This window comes from Macrobrachium rosenbergii, chromosome 1 (assembly GCF_040412425.1).
Source record: "Macrobrachium rosenbergii isolate ZJJX-2024 chromosome 1, ASM4041242v1, whole genome shotgun sequence".
Taxonomy (NCBI): Eukaryota; Metazoa; Arthropoda; class Malacostraca; order Decapoda; family Palaemonidae; genus Macrobrachium; species Macrobrachium rosenbergii.
In genome coordinates this window covers 29,961,708-29,982,435 of record NC_089741.1, presented here as the reverse complement: position 1 = coordinate 29,982,435, position 20,728 = coordinate 29,961,708, and the positions used below count along the sequence as shown (strand labels likewise).

General features: G+C 35.8%; 1 protein-coding gene across 2 annotated transcripts in view; it reads left to right on the top strand.

Moving 5' to 3' along the window:
• Window positions 1-20,728, top strand: part of LOC136845373 (nephrin-like) — a 1,223,962-nt gene that overhangs the window by 862,172 nt on the left and 341,062 nt on the right. For both annotated transcript variants that reach the window (XM_067115676.1, XM_067115641.1), the window contains exon 3: window positions 18,498-18,733. In XM_067115676.1, coding sequence (XP_066971777.1) covers window positions 18,498-18,733 — 236 coding nt within the window. The remainder of the gene's footprint in view (window positions 1-18,497; window positions 18,734-20,728) is intronic.

Here is a 20,728-nt window from a genome sequence, read left to right as displayed (position 1 = left end):
TATTGGGCAAGGAATGAAGTGAGTGCGGGGATGGTATAGTTTGACATAAGTATAGAAGTATAAATACTTTATAACTTGCACGTATACGTGTGTATGTGTGTGTATATACATATATATGTATATATATATATATATATATATATATATATATATATGTATGTATATTACATATATATTGTATATATATATATATATATATATATATATATATTATAATATATATATATATATATATATATAATATATATATATATTATATATATATATATATATATATATATATATATATATATATATTATATATATATTTTATGCGTGTGTGTATGTATGAGCATACACCGTACAGGTGTTGTTATCTACCTGTATGCCCCAATACATTTTAACCACAGCGAGCACTTGCCCACATCCCAGGCATATAGTACCCAACTCGTAAAATTCAGATCTGGGGCTCTTAACCAATCATCCATTCAAGCGCAGGAACAAAATTCAACATCGCTTGTAAATCCGGATAGATTCTATTTCGAGACGAGAGGTTAAAGACCGATTTCGTTTTAGAAGGGATTTAGAGGATTTAAGGGATTGGACGATGCCGATGAATAAAAGGATCAGATTCTTGTTTAGAATGATTAAATGGCCCTATATATATTCTCCCGGTTCTCTTTCATGCGGTATAAACAAGTCTTTTGTTTTTCCTTATTTTTTTTTTATAGGTTATTTGGTGCCATTCCTGTGGTTTTCATTCCTTAAGTTATTCTGCTGGCGTATTTGATATTGAAAATGCAATGGTTTCCTAAAGTCTTTTTTTATAGATTATTGGTGCTATTTCTGTGGTTTTCCTTCCTAAAGCTATTCTAATGGCGTATTTGATATTTAAAATGCAATAAAATAAATATAGATCAACTCATAAGTGTTAGCAAGTAATCTCAGTATTGGTATACATATACTTGTTATAAAATAGAGTCGAGTATGCGTGGTTTCTCAAAATACAGGATGGTAAATTGGGGTTAAAAAAATTTTTTTTTAAGAATTTTTTTTATGAAAGCTTTTCATTGTTTTTAGGAAAGAAGAATAATTTCTTGAAATTAATTGAGAGTTGGATGAAGGAAAATTAAATATCTGGAGGATACTTAAAGAGCAAGTAGAGAATAATAAAAATTTGGGAAAGTCGTTGTTTTATATTATTATATATATATATATATATATATATATATATATATATATATATATATATATATATATATATATATATATATATATATATATATATATATATATATATATATATATATATATATATATATATATATATATATATATATATATATATATATATATATATATATATATATATATATATATATATATTTATTTATTTCAAGTTCTTCGGAATTTATTCTTTTTTCGAAATAAGTTTTTTCTTCTCAGTCTAATATATATATATATATATATATATATATATATATATATATATATATATATATAAATTTATAGATATATATATATTTATTTATTTATTTATTTATTTATTTATTTATTTATTTATTTAGCTTCCAGTTTTTCTCTTTCAGTCTGGCCTGTTAGGCCTTTGCCTTAAAAAAAAAAGCGAAGAATGAAGAAGTATATGCCGAGGAACGTCTTTTGCAAAAAAAAAAAAAAAAAAAGTTTATAACATGCAAAACAGTCATCGTTAACCTACGTACTTAGTAAGAGCCCTAGCAACGAAAGCTCACAGACATTCTGACACTCGTCTGCATTTCCATATTCAGGTTTTCGCGTCATGTAAAATGCATTCGCCAGGGAAGTCTTGGAGAACTGGCTACAGGCGATTAAACAGCAAAACGGCTCTTTAATGTAGCCCGTCACCAGGATTTGGCTTCACAGGACGAGTAGAAAGTTTGTCTCCATTCGTATCTTTCGGAACAATTAGGAAACTGGTCGAAGGGGGATTAGTGCCGTCAGTGCGCCCCGTTCGGTGCACTGTAGGCATTACTTAAGGTTCTTTGCAGTGTGCCTTCGGCCCCGAGATGCAACCCTTTTCGTTTCTTTTACCGTACCTCCTCTCATATTCTCTTTCTTCCCTCTTACTTTCCACCCTCTCCTAATAATTGATTCACGGTGCATCTGCGAGGTTTTCCTCCTGTTACACCTCTCAGACCCTTTGCTGCAAATTTCCGTTTCAGCGCTGAATGACCTCGTAGGTCCCAATGCTTAGCGTTTGGCCTGAATTCTATTCATTTCAGTCAATTCAATTCAGCGATATCACTGGCTTATGAGTTAATTCGATTAGCTTAGTTAGCCAAAGGAGAACAGAAATTGTGACCTCGGCCACTGAGAGAGTGTTAATGCTTGCCGTTCGATACTTTTTAGGTAGATTGTACGGTTTCGTAACGACGTTAGTCTCAGATTTATTTCGGAAAATACTTGATCTAACTTAGAAGGGGGAAAAAGATATTGAGTTTCGAGCGATTACTATATATTTTCTAAATTCGAGAAAGATTTATAATATTTTTTTTTTTTGTTTTCACTGATACTCTGAGACACACACACAGAAATTCAGGAAAACATACATCATAAGTACATTAAAATATAATGTGCATACCATCTCTTGCTGGCTTTCTGGCTAATGATATAACCCTATCCCAGTCTGAGAGAGAGAGAGAGAGAGAGAGAGAGAGAGAGAGAGAGAGAGAGAGAGAGTGTGTGTCTGAGACTAGTCCCTTCAGTTCCTATGAAATGGAAGTATATCATTGGACCTGGTACTTAAAGCTCCCTCCGGAATCCCTAAGAATTGCCCTTAGTATTAAGCTGGATTTAAATTAAAGTTGAATATATATATATATATATATATATATATATATATATATATATATATATATATATATATATATATATATATATATATATATATATAGATAGATAGATAGATAGATAGAAAGATATCACAGATAGGTAGATAGATAGATAGATAGAAAGATATCACACATTCTACTCTTCCCCCACGCAATTGGCCGCAGAGGACAGCGTGGTATCACTCCAATGGGCCTATTTACACTGTCTGGCCGGGGAAATTTTATTTGCCCCAAGTGGAATATTTACAACCGGGTCTTTCCAGGGACTGAAATACGATGGACCAACGTGACACTACAACGCTCTGTTTATGAAGCCGTAAAAGAGTTGAATTATATTTTATTTATGTGACCGCCGTCACATTTTTTTTGCGCATTACCCCGCATAGAGAGAGAGAGAGAGAGAGAGAGAGAGGGGGGGGGGTGAGGAAGGGGAGCTTTTATAATGTCCACTGGCACATTCTCTCACGTTACGAAGCAGAGGTGTGTGTGTGTGTGTGTATGTGCGTGTGTTTTTCATTTTTCTCGTGGCAAAGCAAATGACTATTTCATGATAACAAGAGAATGTGGGTTTGGGTTACAGTTATCGAGTGGTTTATTTGTAGGTATGTGGTTATATATTTTTCGAGTTAATTTTTACGTTTAATTGAAGGTTTTGCTTGTTGATGCTTAGATGATTTAACAAGCTTTGATGATGCCGTTTTCTGAGTATAGAAAGGATGTCTGTCTGTCTCTCTGTCTGTGGGAAGAAAACGTATAATAACAGAATCTATTCTATATATTATGATATTAAGCTTTATTCCTCAACCACCCTTCCTGCAAACACACAAAAAAAAATGGAAACAGACAGTGATTAATATAATAACAAGATTGAATACAATACTTGCAGTATAGTATATGTGACTTCTTTTTCCAATGAATATGTATATTTTTCACAATTGCAAAAATATCTCAAACTCAGAAGTGTATGCATAATTGATTCACAATAACCAATCCCCAAAAGATTTTCCTCAGTAATTGCTCCTCTTGCTTTTCTCGTATTTAAGATTATTTACAGATTATCTTTCTCCTGCGTACAAATCAACATTCCAGTTGCAATTTCAAAGCAGAAATGTAACATTCGAGTGTTCTTAAACCAACCCATTAGGAGTCATTCTCTAACTGGCAAACCAACTTGCTCGCACAACCAACAATATTTCACAAAAAACGTTTCACTTTCACAAACGTTTTACAAAAGCAACCTACGAGAAATAGTTTTCTGTAATACAGAAGTGTATAAGTTGTAGTTTAGTGGCACAGGCAAAAAAATTCAAACGTTTCACAAGACCAACCTGTTAAAATGATTCTCTTACCGAGAAACCAAAAAAATTTCCACTTAGAATTATGAAGCAGAGGGGAAAACTGAAAACGTTCCTCTCAGACCAACGTTCATCTCACAAACTTTCCTGTAACATAAACGTTCAGGAAAACCTAAGTTCCTCACAGAATAGCGTTTCTTTCACAAGAACGTTCGTCCCTCAGACCAACGTCCCTGTAACACAATCGTTCAGTAAAACCAACGTTCCTCTCAGAATAACTGTCCTTTCGCACAAACGTTCGTCCCAGTTCCTCTAAAACAAGCGTTCCGGAAAACCAAGCCATCGGGAACGCCAGCGGCAATTAAACGATAGCTTCACATTAGGAAGCAATTACCGAAACTTTTGACTTTTTCTTGGGAAGAACGTGTCGAGATTACACATGGCCTTGGGTTCTCGTTTTGCGCAGCGTGCGAAGCAGAACTTACTGTAGTATAAACCCAGGTCCTGTTGCTGTGTGCATCTTTTATTTGAGTTTTCTTATTGTTTCGTAATTCATTTTATTATTTTTTTGTTCCTTAAGTTTTTTCCTTACTGGTTAGTGGTGGATATTCATTTGCTATCTTAGAACTCATAATTTTTTTTTAGTCGCGTTTTTGTGGATAATATAATTCGTAATCAGTATCGAGTTTTTATTTGTACAAACAAACACACACACACACACACACACATATATACATATATATATATATATATATATATATATATATATATATATATATATATATAGAGAGAGAGAGAGAGAGAGAGAGAGAGAGAGAGAGAGAGAGAGAGAGAGAGAGAGAGAGAAAGGGAGTACTAAATGGGATATCTTTAAATGGAGCTTATCCGACTTCTCAACGGTAGATTGCCAGGAATATAATAATAATAAATAATAATAATAATAATTTAGCAGGACCCATGAAACTTCCATGGCAAAAGGTATATTCCTAAACTCCACACCAATTGAAAGTAGGTAGTAAAAAATAATCTTGGACCTTATGGTAAATAAAAAAAAACACACACACGCTCAAATCCCTTACGAAGGGATACCATGAGATTAAATTTTGTATAGATGAAATGTGAAAGGAAAATAATAACATAATATTAATCACCATATTTATTTTTACCCATAATTATGCCAAGGGGAAACCAAAGGATGAGATTTTAATCTCAACAGAGGTATGGAGCGACATGTAATTAGGGAAGCATAAATACCGACTGCCGTGAGTAGCGTAGCCTGGAGTCAGAAGGCTTCGTAACGGCTTCATACACTCCTCATACTAATAAAGCTCGTGCTGGCGGCATACTTTCCTCATACTAATAAAGCTTCGTACTGGCGTCATACTTTAATAAACTGGCGTCATACTCTCCTCATACTAATAAGGCTTGCGTACTGGCTTCATACTCTCCTCACACTAATAAGGCTTCATACTGGCTTCATATTAGGTTCATACTCTCCTCATACTAATGGCTTCGTGCTGACTTCATACTCTCCTCATACTAATAAGGGTACTGGCTTCATATTGCTTCATACTCTCATACTAATAAGGCTTCGTACCGGCATACTGCTTCATACTGTCCTCATACTAATAAGGCTTCGCACCGGCTTCGTACTAGGCATCATACTCCCTTATACTAATAAGGCTTCGTACTGGCTTCGTACTCTCCTCATACTAGGCATCATACTCTCCTCATACTAATAAGGCTTCGTACCGACGTCATACTCTCCTCATACTAATAAGGCTTCGTACTGGCTTCATACTCTCCTCATACTAATCCTCATGAATACGGATTACGGCAGGAAAGAAAAAGAATAAATAAAAAGAAAAAGTCTTTTGAAAACGTCTTTTGGAAGCGCTAATTTCATTCGTGTTTCTTTTCAAGACTCAAAAGGAATTAATCAATTTGATTAGGCGCTCCTGACGCGTGCGCACTGGGTAGTAAAACGCGCGCGCGCGAGAGAGAGAGAGAGAGAGAGAGAGAAAGAGAGAGTGGTTGCGCTTTTCCAGATCTTCATTACTCTGCAGATGTTTTTGCATTTTATTTTCTCTGCTGGCTTCTCAACTTCAGTGTTTTATCTTTATTTTGAATTTACGTCTCAGTTTTCATCATGTTTCTCTCATTTTCATCTCCTTTTCGGCTTTACAACTGAGTTTTCTTGATATATATTTTATAATCTTTTTGTTTTCTGGGCTTAATTTCCGTCACTTCTCTTCAATTTAATTTTCATTTGCAGCCTTATGGTATAAATCTTTCCGACAATTTTTCCATTGCCATTTTTATGGCAACCTTCTCAGCTTCATATCACTTACCTCCCATTTAATTTTTCTGAGTAATCTTGTCAGGTTAATCACTTTCCAACCAAATTTTGGTTCTCATAAATCAAATTTCCTTTGTAGCTTTGTCAAATCAGTTTTGATAACCACTTCTCAGATTATTTTTGCTGCTTTTTTTGAATCTTACGTTTGCTTCTGTCTTCTTGAAATCTTAAGGTTTCCAAAAGGGGCGTGCACAAGGAGGGTGGGGGGCTTGAGCCCCTGCCCTTTCCCTTCTTCATAGCTAAGGTGCCCTCCCTGTCAGAAATAATAATTGGATCATATTATACATAGGTTGACTGATAATACTATCTTGAAAATCCTACAGTGGAAACAGTTCATGTTAAAGCAGCTAATGTTGATAAAAATTTCTGTAATGTATTATTATATTATATAATAATTGTAGCATATAAAACATGGGAGATTTCATTTTCAAACACTAAGGGAGTGCCACTTTTTTCCTGCCCTTCTGAAAGTCTGTGCACGCCGCCCCTGGTTTCCAAGTTACTTCTCGGTTTCATAGTAATACGTCGTACTTTTTTTTTTTTTTAATTTTTTTTTTTTTTTTTTGCTGCCTTACGCTTTCTTCATGATTTTGCCCTTCCTAAATTATTCCGTGGCTCCTCGAAAATTAAAGATTTCAGAAACACGTGCAGCCTAATATTGCTTTTTTTTTTTTTTTACGTTTTCTAATATTCTTGTACCCGTCTTTAACTTGTCATTCCTATTTTTGCTGAGATCTTCGTTACCTGTCCATTTTTCTCGTAATTTTTTTTTTTTTTTGTGTTTCAAGTTATTCCACCGAATTATATTTTCCTTATCATTTCTCGAAGTCTTTTCTATTTTTACTTCCATTTTAAGCCATTTCAAACTACATTTACTGCTATTTTCTTTTTGTTAACGCATATTTTTCTATTTTCTTTTTGTTAAGCATATTTTCTTATTTAGAATTTTCCACCTAATTTTTTTCTATTTTCTTTTTGTTAACGCATATTTTCTTATTTAGAAGTATTTTCCACCTCATTTCTTCTTCTTATTTTTAAGGCATTCTCTGCCTACAAATCTCTTCCTTCTTCATATTGTGTCAAGTCTTTTCTAACCGTATTACCTTCCTATTTTTAAGCCTTTTAACTAATATTTGTAATCTTGTTTTTCGAGTCATGTCCACTTCCTATTTTTTTCGTGTATTTTTCAAGTCTTTTCTACTCGCTAATCTTTTTCCTCTTATCTTACAAGTCTTTACCACTTCCTATTATTCTTATTTTACAAGTCTCTTCTACCCTTTCATAGTTTTCATTTTATTTTACAAGTCTTCTCCACCTTTTTAAATTTCTTCTCGATTTGTGAAATATTTTCTTATTATTTCACAGGTCTCATATTTTTCTTATTATTTCACAGGTCTTCTCCTCTTAAATTTCCTCTCAATCCGTAAAATATTTTCTACCCTCTCACAGTTTTCCTCTTATTTCACAAGTCTTTTACCTTCTCCCCTCTCCCCTTCCTCACGCTTTCCCCAAGTCTTCTCCAGCCACTCATATATTTTCCATCCTCTTATTTTACTGAGCCTTTTTTACCTCATCTACTTCGCAGCTCGCCTGTTTTCGCCTCGCAAGAGCGCGACCTTTAATTCCCACACCCTCGTTTTCTCCCACTAAAAAGGAATTCATTTTCTTCAGTGACTATATCAAAGGCTAAGTCAGTCTTGACTGCCTCATTAGAGGATCATTATCCTGCAAATACTATTACCCTTTTAGTCGGATTTTTTCTCTGCGAGAAACAAAATGAAAAGAAATCACGAGGTGGTGAGTTACTCAGGAGGCGGGGGAAATATTTTTAACTTTATGTACGTGTATGTTTTTGTGTGTGTGTGTGTATATATATATATGTGTGTGTGTATGTATGTATGCATGTATGTTCGTAAGTATGTAAAGGAATGACTAGGCGATGATTTTTGTGAGAGAATTTTAGAGAAATCTTTCCATTTTACATTTTATTGGTTCTGAGATGACATGAATAAAGGACACAGTCAGATGAAAAGATTTGGTCCGACAAATTATTATTATTATTATTATTATTATTATTATGCACAATTTCCTTTACTTTGTCATTAGACATGATAGTCCCCTTTAGCAAAAATAAGTTGCGTTAATCGGTAACAGTAAAGTCTCTGACATTCATTTTTTTATGAGCATAAAAATCCCTTACGTTTTATTATTTCATATTACGTCATACTTAAGACTTGGAACATATTAGTGTAAGACAGTTACCGAAATTTCAAGTGATGATCACAGACCTTTTCAATCGGAATCCACTTTTAGTTTTCTGTAAAAGAAAACTATTGTTCCCGCTTTGTCTGTCCGTCCGCACTTTTCTCTCCGTCGTCAGATCTTAAAAACTACTGAGGCTAGAGGGCTGCAAATTGGTATGTTGATCATCCACCCTCCAATCATCAAACATACCAAATTGCAGCCCTCTAGCTTCAGTAGTTTTGATTTTATTTAAGGTTACAGTTAGCCATGATCGTGCTTCTGGCAGCTATATAGGATAGGCCACCACCGGGCCGTGGTTAATGTTTCATGGACCGCGGCTCATACAGCATTATACCGAGACCGCCGAAAGAGAGATCTGTTTTCGGTGGCCTTGATGATACACTGTACAGAAAACTCGATTGCGCCGAGGAAACTTCTGCGCCTTTTTTACTTGTTATTTCAGAATCCTAAAAGTATTAAACAATGTCTAAACTTTAATTGGAATTTGAACGTAACTTTCATGTCAGTAAAATATTTTTAAAAGTCATGCACTCTTTCTGTGTAAAACCTACACATTACATAATACCGCCTGTTGCTGCAGGCTAAAATCTCTCTCTCTCTCTCTCTCTCTCTCTCTCTCTCTCTCTCTCTCTCTCTCTCTCTCTCTCTCTCTCTCTCTGATTGTATCAACCACGTCATTTCTTTTTCTTTGTAAAGCTTTAAGATTTGAGTTTTCATTCAAATTCAATGATTTTCGTGTCTGTAATCTACCATATTTTGCTTAAGTTTAAGACGCTCTCTCTCTCTCTCTCTCTCTCTCTCTCTCTCTCTCTCTCTCTCTCTCTCTCTCTCTCTCCATTATTCAATTTGTTTTGCCTCTTTCACTCTTTCCTATTGAAATTAAACAAGTCTCTCTCTCTCTCTCTCTCTCTTAGTCTTTGTCTGCCTGTTTCACGCTTCCCTGTTGAAATGAAAGAAGTCTCTCTCTCTCTCTCTCTCTCTCTCTCTCTCTCTCTCTCTCTCTCTCTCTCTCTCTCTCTCTCATAGTCTTTGTCTGCCTTTTTCACGCTATGCTATTGAAATTAAAGAAACAGGCTTTCTCTCTCCTCTCTCTCTCTCTCTCTCTCTCTCTCTCTCTCTCTCTCTCTCTCTCTCTCTCTCTCTCTCTCTGTGCGTGTGTGTGTGTTTAGCTAATATTCTTGTCTTTTGTATCATATTTCAAAGGAGATTCAACGCTGGGAATTTTCTTCCATCTTTATTAAAAGTAAATTGCGCTTTTTTTTGGCAATATCATATCACATTCCATTTTAGATAACTGCAAATTACATTACATATATACCGTCCGCAGATTCCCTCTAATTTTCCGTTTCTGAAAATTCGTTAACTGAAAATTCATTAACAAAAATTCGGTTTTCATGTTCAGGAATTAGAAATTCCTTCCGTAGTCAACAATTGCTGGGAAAAAATTTTACACTAATTTTATACATATAAATATATATAAATATATATTTTCAAACAAGGGGGACTAGTTTTAATTTGTTAGATATACATTTATTCTTAATATTTTGTTTTATTTTGTTTTATTCATTTTTTACGTGATTTATTCATTTATATATTTATTTTTTCAGACCAGTTTAACTTTTTCTCTTTTCTCCACATGAAGGCTGATTAGTAAGTTCAAGGCCTCTAGGTTATTCTAAATAAATGCACGCTTGTATTGAATAATAATAATAATAATAATAATAATAATAATAATAATTGTGATCTGTGGTACACTACTGTGCAGAAACACATTAAAAATTTCCACCAAACTATCTCAAAAACAGACCAAATCCAAAATAATGAAAGGAAATCTGTACAAACAGATATAATATATATATATATATATATATATATATATATATATATATATATATATATATATATATATATATATATATATATATATATATATCCTGGTCAGGGAGACAGAATGGGGTGGTGATACTAACAGAATATCGAGTAGCGCATTTTCATCCAAAAGTATAAATGGGAATCCATTTACAGATTAGCATCGATAATTCAATCAAATTCCTTTTTAAGGATGAAACAGTTTTCTTTTATCCTCGTCTCCCTCGCGCATTATTCGTCTCTTCATCTTTTCATTCCTCTTTTTCTCCTTTGTTGCTTTCACTCTCCAGGGTATTGTGATACTCATCTTTATGAGAAGCAGTACGAACATAGTTTCTGCTGACTGAGAATCAATACTGAGCTTTGTGAGGTGTAGATGAGGGCACACTTTCTCTAGACGTTGATGCAATAACACACTCGATTTTTTTTATGAGGTGACGGTGCAAAAGCACACTTTCTATTGACTAAGAAACATTATCCATTTTTGTATTTGTTGACTGAGAAACATTACTCATTTTTGTATCTGTTGAACGAGAAAAACATTACTCATTTTTCTATTTGTTGACTAAGGCCATACCCACTTGTGTATATGTTGATTGAGAAACATTACTCATGTTTGTATCTGTTGATTGAGAAACATTACTCATTTTGTATCTGTTCATTGAGAAACATTGATCATATTTGCATCTGTTGATTGAAACATTACTCATTTTGCATCTGTTAATTGAGAAACATTAATAATTTTTATATCTGTTGACTGAGAAACATTACTCTTTTTGTATCTGTTAATTTAGGAACATTACTCATTTTTGTATTTGTTAATTGAGAAACATTACTTATTTTTGTATCTGTTGATTGAGAAACATACTCATTTTTGTAAGGGAAAGATGAAATGACACTACCTACTGACTGAGAGACAACACTGAACTTTATAGAGTTTAAAGATGACAGCACTTGTGGATATTTTGCCCCTCTCTCAGCAAACCAGCTTTTCATTTTTAGTTTTCTGTAAAAGAAAACTATTGTGCCGACTTTGTCTGTCCAGCCGCACTTTTTTTTGGCCGCCCTCAGATCTTTAAAACTACTGAGGCTAGAGGGCTGCAAATTGTTATGTCGATCGTCCACCCTCCAATCATCATACATACCAAATTGCAGCCCTCTAGTCTCAGTAGTTTTAATTTTATTTAAGGTTAAAGTTAGCCATAATCGTGCTTCTGGCAACGGTATAAGACAGGCCAGCCACCGCGGGCGGCTGAGAATTTCATGGGCCGCGACTCATACAGTATTATACTGAGACCACCGAAAGATAGATCTATTTTCGGTGGCCTTGATTATACGCTGTGGCAGCTGTACAGAAAACTCGATTGCGCCGAAGAAACTCCGGCGCATTTTTTACTTGTTGTTTCACATATTAACCTGGAAATCTTAGCGTCTCTTTCGGTCCCCTGGTAATAAATTTCGTTGCTTAAAGCTGGCTGGTAACCAAGTAGCCACTATTCTGTAGCACTGGGTTGTGCCATAGCTTCTATTTCTTGACCCTCTACAGTCTTTATTTATTTATCTATTTGTTTGTTTGTTTACTTTATTTAGCCATGTTACATTATATTTTTGGGGGGTGTGTATATTTTTTAGTTTTGGGCATTTATTTCTTTTTTTCGTTTTTTTGCTTTTCCCATATAGCCATTTTATCCTGATGAAGCATTTTAAACAAATGAACAACCCTTGCAGCTTGTTCTCGAAATAATAATAATAATAATAATAATAATAATAATAATAATAATACTGTCACAAAAACACGGCTGAATTTACACTCATAGTGAGTGATAATAGTAAGGAAGAACGAGAATAACGGTAATAACAGGAAAAAAAAAAAAACAAGGAAATAAGAACGCTCATTCCCAGACGCGCAGACGCGAACAAACAAACAACACACACACACACACACATACACGCGCCGTTTGCCAAAGAGAAACAAATCCGGCCATTTGCGAATACGTATTGACTTGTCAAAAAAGCGAGCAGTCAAATAACAATTCCCGAAATACGTTCGCGAGCGTGGGAGGGGCCAGGAAGAGAGGAGAGAGAGAGAGAGAGAGAGAGAGAGAGAGAGAGAGAGAGAGAGAGAGAGAGAGAGAGAGAGAGAGAGAGAGAAACATTTATAGTTTTAACACAAAGAGAGAGAAAGAGAAGCCATTTCAATTTCAAACCACAAAACCACAGAGAGAGAGATAAACATTTCAATTTCACATAGACTGTGAGTGAGAGAGAGAGAGATAAACAGAGAGAGAGAGAGAAGAGAGAGAGAGAGAGAAACATTTGAATTTCACACAAACCACGAAGTGAGAGGGCATTTCAATTTCACACAAACTCACACACAGAGAGAGAGAGAGAGAGATTTCAATTTCACACAAACCACACACACACACACAGATTTCAATTTCACACAAACCACACACACACAGATTTCAATCTCACACAAGAGAGAGAGAGAGAGAGAAAGAGAGAGCAGAGAGAGAGAAACGAGCTGCAGTAAAAGCAACTCCTCCCCTCCCCATGAAGGAGAGAGAAAGAAATAAAGAAAGAAGGTGAATTTCAAATCTGGCCGGGTTCTGTGTTTCGGGAAATCTTCGCCAAAGTGAATATATTAGAATACGTAAGGGTAAAATTTTCGGGAGCGAAAGAAGAAGAAGAGCGATACGCCGAGGTAGGAGGAATTTATTCTACCAGCGAGATTTTCTCTCTTTTTCTTCCTTTCTTTCTTTGTGAGAGCTATTTTTTTATATATATGTTCACTGCTTTGGTGTTTATATATATATATATTTATATATATATATATATATATATATATATATATATATATATATATATATATATTTTATTTGTGGTCAGAACTTGTTTTTGTATGTTTGTTTTTTTATCTAGAATGTAATTGACAATGTTACCAGCTTAATTGCGAATTACAACGAATGTTTGTGTGTGTGTATATGTGTATATATATATATATATATATATATATATATATATATATATATATATATATATATATATATATATATATATATATACAAACAAACACAAACACATTTATATGTATATATATGAACATACACACACACACGTTACACACACATTATATATATATATATATATATATATATATATATATATATATATATATATATATAATGTATAGTGCAAGCCTAATCGAATCATTATTCACCTTTTCAAATGACGTGAAGTTGAGAGCTCCAAGGTTGCCACTTATAAAAAAAATTGCCATTAAAAAAAAAGGCATAAAAGCAGACCTCGTTATAACATTTATTTTTCACTAGGGAATGGCTTTCACAATGTATGGCATAAAACTTGACTGGTTATGCGGACGAGAGCCGTGATCCAACCATCAGCTCGGCGCAATAATTGTCGCAAAACTACGCAACAGTGCATCGTTTGTGAAGTAAATTTGCAGAAGAACATGGACTCGCTCGTCCATAGAGTATACACGCCAACGTTTCTTGGCTCCAGCAACGCACAAACGCACTCTGAAGCAGCGCTTTCCCCTGAAAAGTGTCATCTCTCTTGGAAGACATTTATTGGGGATGTTCTCGCGGAAAGCCGAAGCCCCGTGCGCGCTGGCGAGAAAACCGCCATCTCCTATTTAACCCAGAATTGCGCAGAATTTGTTTTCGCGGAAACATAAGCTGAACAAATAGGAGGAAAGCGTGTTATTTTATCTCCTAATAATCACACTTTGGGCTAAGTTCAGGGCTGACTTACGAGTGTATCTTATGCGAGGCTAAAGTGTAAATTTGCGTCGTGAATTTTGACAGGTCCTGCCGAATCGGGAAAATGTCGAATTTTACAATTGCGAAGGTTTATGGGGATTTTTACGTTCCTGCAATGACTTCAGGCCTGATTAAAGCCGTTATCTAAAGTGACAATAAAACAAACGTTAATTAGTATTGAGTTTTAGCCGCATGCCTATCAATTTAGAAATCGTTTCTTAGCAAAAAGATAAATAAATTAGTAAAAAATACTCCAGTTTCTTCGGCGCAATCAGTTTTCTGTATAGCGATTAATCAAGGCCATCGAAAATAGATCTATCTCGGTGTGGTCTCAGTATAATGCTGTATGAGCCGCGGCCCATGAAACGCTGAGCCGGCCGTGGTGGCCTGTGTAGTTGCCTTGTCAGCACGATCATGACTAACTTTAACCTTAAATAAAATCAAAACTACTGAGGCTAGAGGACTGCAATTTGGTATGATTGATGATTGGAGGGTCGGTGATCAGCATACCAATTTGCAGCCCTCTAGCCTCAGTAGTTTTTAAGATCCGAGGGCGGAAAGAAGAAAGTGCGGATAAAAATTCTGCGTTGCCAAATAAGAGCTTCATTCCACAGCTTCTCCGACGAATGGAACGTTTCGAGGTCGGTGGAGCAAGTTACGGCTGAATATTTTGTGGGTCAATTATATGTAATTGAAAATTTTCTGGGTCAATTCACGTAAACAATTAGTGGTAATTGGCGTATTTGTATCAAACTCGAACACAGTGTATTGCGCATACAAGTTGTCGAGGCATAAATGGCTTCATATTAACGCTTAGAGGATATTTTTACGACATATTTTGGGAGAATATTTTTACGTCATATTTTCTCTGAGATGTGGACCCTTGCTAATTATCTGAATTATTGTTTTTTTTTTTATCAATAATTGCTTATAATTACCCTGCGTTAGATAAGATCACAGTTTTAGCTGCCACGGTCCTTGAGAGAAATGTTTGATGCCATAAAGATGATATATTTTCAAATATACTCAGAGGTATAATCTGGAAGTCAGTGTGAGCACCAAAAGGTATCTTCCCAATCAAACAAGTAAAAAATGCTCCGAAGTTTCTTCGGCGCAATCGAGTTTTCTATAAAGATGCTACAGCGTATAATCAAGGCCACCGAAAATAGATCTATCTTTCGGTGGTCTCGGTATAATGCTGTATGAGCCGCGGCCCATGAAAATTTAACCACGGTCCGGTGGTGGTCTATCCTATATCGTTGCCAGAGGCACGATTATGGCAAAGTTTAACCTTAAATAAAATAAAACCTACTGAGGCTAGAGGGCTGCAATTTGGTATGTTTGATTATTGGAGGGTGGATGATCAACATACCAATTTGCAGCTCTCTAGCCTCGGTAGTTTTAAGATCTGAGGGCGGGCAGAATAAAGTGCGGACGGACAGACAAAGCCGGAACAATAGTTCTCTTTTACAGAAATCTAAAATGAAAATAAAAATGAAAAAATAATGTCGGAAATTAATATTATTAATAGCTCTCCCATAAGAAAGAAAATGTACAAAGTTGTGGAATAATGACTCTGAAGATTACGTAAGGTAAACGTTCAAATTCTATTTATCTGTCATCGATTACGACTTTGGATTTCGTCAGCAGAGAGCGCTTAGCTAATATTTTCATAAAATATGACTGTGCCATTCTGAATGCTTGCTTTCCATCATACTAACAAATAATTATAATGATGGTTATCATGAATACGATAATTGATATTAGATCGACTCGATGAAGGGAAAATGTTTGTTCTTTCTGGAAACAATATTTATTTCACTTAAGTAAGAAGCAAATAATATTGATGGTTGAAGGAAAGGAATATTTTTTTTCAATTTGCAAAACAATTCTCTCGATCTTTTTCGCGGTTCAAGAAAGTGTACTATAAAATACTATAGTCATTTTTGTAGTTTTTATTCAAAATTAAAAGAGCGTATGGTATGCGTATACGTGTTATTCTCTTATGTCTGCATAAATAAGGACATTAAAAATACAGTTGTCTTTTGTTTTATAGCGTTGCTGGAAGCTAAGATGTTCGTCATGGATTAAAAAATTAATTAGTCCCTGGAAATTAGAATGTCTGTTTTGAATGAAAAAATAAAGCAGTTTTTGAATTTCTGGTGGAAACTAAGATGATCAGTTTAAACTGAAAAGTAAAGCAGTCTATTTATATTTTGTTTCTGAAAGCTAAGATGCTCTTAGCCTAAAATTTAAGAAATACAGTAGTTATTTTCAACGTTTCTGGTGGGAACTATTTTTTAACATTTTTTTTGAAAGGTAAGATGTTTAAATTAAATAAAAAAAAACACAAGTATAATATGTGCCGAAGTTTCTTCGGCACAATCGAGTTTTCTGTACAGTGAATAATCAAGGCCACCGAAAACAGATCTATCTTTAGGTGGTCTCGGTATAATGCTGTATGAGTTGCGGCCCGTGAAACTTTAACCACTGCCCGGTGGTGGCATGTCCTATATCGTTGCCAGACGCACGATTATGGCTAACCTTAAATAAAAGACTACTGAGGCTAGAGGGCTGCAATTTGGTATGTTTGATGATTGGAGGGGGGATGATCAACATACCAATTTGCAGCCCTCTAGCCTGAGTAGTTTTTAAGAACTGAGGGTGGACAGAACAAGTGCGGACGGACAGACAAAGCCGTCACAATAGTTTTCTTTACAGAAAGCTAAGAATTGCAGTGGTCTTTTATTTTCAAAGTTTCTCTCAAAAAAAAAAAAAAACTTAAGGTGCTTATCAACACGACCATGATGCATCAATCCCCTTTACTGAAGACACTCCAAGCACTGGCTGCTTGTACAAGCCGAACAAAAAAGGCCAAAGGAACTTCCACCAAACCCTCAGAACATTGTCCTCAAATGCTGTAGCCTTTTAAAGCTTTTGTTAAGAATACAGATGCCTGTCAAAAAGACCAAGGTCTCTCAATTCCCTTTACTGTGATATTCCAAGCACCGGCTGTTCTTACGAGCCAGAAGAGGCCAGAGGAACTTTAACCTAAGCTTGTATTGGTTTCCTTTACTAAGACATTCTAAGCAGTGGAGCCAAAAAGAGGCCAAAGAACCTTAATCTAAGCCCCAGCGCATTATCCTCAAATGCTGCAGTCTTCTAAAACTTCTTAAAAATCAAAATACTAATTATCAAAGCGACCAAAACTCAAAATACCTATCAAAGACCAAAAATCAAAATACTTATCAAAGCGACCATGATTTATCATTTCTCTTTACTAAGACATTCTAAGCTGTGGAGCCAAAGAGAGCCAGAGGAACCTTAATCTTAGCCCCGGCACATCAGCCACAAATACCGTAGTCTTTTGAAGCTTTAGTTAAAAATCAAAATGCCTATTAAAACGTATCAATTAAAATGTACCAATCAAAATATATCAATTCCCTTTACCAAGACATTGTAAGTACTGGCTGCTTGTAAGAGCCAAACAAAAAAGAGAAGAGGAACCTTAACCCCAGCCACAGTACATTTCCCTCAAATAAATGCTTTTGTTAAAATTGAAAATGCCTGTCAAAACGACCATGATGTATCAATTCCCTTTACTAAGACATTCGAAGCAGTGGACCCAGAAAAAAGAAAAGAAAAAATTAATCTAAGCCACAGCACATTATCCTATAACACAGCATCTCACCCTTTTTCGTTGCAGCTTTTGTTAAAAATCAAATTGCCCATTAAAAATCAAGATTATGTTCTCTTTACCAAAACATTTCAGGTACCTACTTGAGAAAACAAAAACAAAGCTAGAGAAACATTAACCAAAGCCACCACAGCACTTACAGCATCAGTTCGTTGCAGCTTTTGTTAAAATCAAATTGCCCATTAAAACGACCCAAGAAATCAGTTCTCTTTACCAAAACATTTCAGGTAGGTAGTGGCTGCTCAGCACTTATCTTGAGAGCCGTTGCAGCCAAAATTAAAAGCCCAAGAGGTTCTCTTTACCAAAACATTTAACCTAAGACCACAGAGGAACATTTTAAGCCACAGCACTTAACACAGCATCTCCCCTCTTCCGTTTCAGCTTCGACGCCAGAGGCGGCGAGACGGAGAGCGGCAAGCACTGGAGCGACGAGAGGCTGCTGGAAAGAAGGGCCTACTTCCAGCTCCTGCCCAGCAACTCCTGGGGAGTCATGAAATCCCCCGGTGCCTACCTGGAGATCTACCCCGTCCAAGACCGTGATGAGGCCAAGTACAGGTGCAGGGTCGACTACCTGTTGTCGCCCACCAAGAACACCATCATCAACTTCACCGTCGTCAGTGAGTAGATCGTTTTGTACAACACTGTTTAAAAAAACAAAAGGGACCCCTTTCCCATGAAGCTTTCATATTCACTCGCGTACATGCCCGCGTACATTTGGTGCATATAAATTGTCGTTTTTTTCCCACCCCCCTTTTCACCAGAAAAAAAATATATATATATGCATATTGGGCAGAGATGGATCTGCACACAGAGTACTTTTCTTTCCTAGTGATATTCCAATAAATCCTTACCCTCCCTTCCCCTCTCCACCTCCCCCCCTCCCCTCCACCTTCCATTTCCCCCAAACTAAACCTTTTAGCAGTTTCCATTGCCAATATGCACAAGGATTCCTAAGCCTTTTGACATTCGTTTGATGACGCGTGATATCTCCGTCGTCTGCTCTTTCCTTTGACAGCGTTTGTGTGTGTGTGTGTGTTTGTGTGTGTATGTGTTTGTGTATGTTAGCTCTCTCCTTTTATCTCCGTTTTATCACAGTATCCCTGTTGCCCAAATCTCCCTAGTGGCTTCAATCCAATGAAGCAATTGAATGGACGTTAACTGATTATTCTATAAATTTGGACGAAGGCAACGCAAAACTACAGGGCGCTAGACTAGCAGTTATCGATGAGAGAGAGAGAGAGAGAGAGAGAGAGAGAGAGAGAGAGAGAGAGAGAGAGAAAGGATATGAGGGGGAAACTCTCGATATACATCACTTTGAAGGTTATATTGCTGTGTAAAGACAACCTGTCATGCGTCGTTTTTTTTTTATTCCCAAACCTCCCCAAAATCGTTCCCGAAAAAAAAAGGGGGAATTAGGCTTTAGCGGGAGTTTAAAAATACTGATTGGATGTGGTAGGCTGAAAGATCCCTCTTATTCAGAGCCATTTGAAAAGCAGAAGAGCGTCGCTCAAGTACTGCAGTGTTCAGAAATTGATAAGCATGTTAATGGGGGACAAATATTCTCTCTCTCTCTCTCTCTCTCTCTCTCTCTCTCTCTCTCTCTCTCTCTCTCTCTCTCTCTCTCTCACAGACAGACACAAACACACACCATTTCCTTGATTACATTATGATATCTTTGTTGAAACATCTGTGTGTATATATGAATATGAGATAGCGATCTTTCTTTAGTTTTAAAACTAACATGCTTGATGTAAATCGAATGTTACCAGAATAAAGAGTTTAAAGACAGCAAATAAAAAAATAAGACGGAAACAAAGATTACGAGACATTTGTATTGTTACATACTACAATTGTCTGCAAGCAACGACAGAAAAGGAAATCTATGGAGCCATCAAACTCAAAGTAGATTTGGATGCTGGGGTATGTGACCAGTAGGGAGGAGACAGTGTTAATGAGAATGAGATTCCTGTGGTAATGTGACAATAAAAATGAGTTTGTTGCTGGAAATACATGATTCCCAAAGAAGCTTACCCCCAAGTTTCCTTGATAATTTATTACCAGAACAGATGGAAGAGATGTGGCTGGAGGTATATCTGATCATTATGTGGCTGAAGCAACAGTTAAGATAGATTATAAGCTTAGGCAGGAGAATTAGGTGGAGAAAATGTAGCTGTTATTGTAATCAAGAGAAGTGAATTCAGTTTTAAGGAAGTTAGGGGGAGCTGGATGAAAAGTGATGTACGGTTAAAGATGGAGGTTGAAGGGGTAGATGAGGAGAAGCCAAAATTCCATGATGGTTTGATAGGTTTCCTGCGAATGTTTCTGGGAATAGAAGAGTACGAACAGGGAATAAAAACGGTAAGTGGTGGGATTAGGGAATGAGAGGATATATATATACATATATATTATATATATATAACATATATATTTTATATAATATATATATGTGTGTGTGTGTGTGTGTGTGTGTGTGTGTACAGTCTTCAGAGGTGGATCAGAGAATAAGTCCTCGGGAGCCACCGCGCTTTTATCGTCCAACAGCGAAGCATCTCATTGCTAACTAAATGCCGCCCTTTGTTTCCCTTAAAACCCACCCGACGCACTTAATTAAC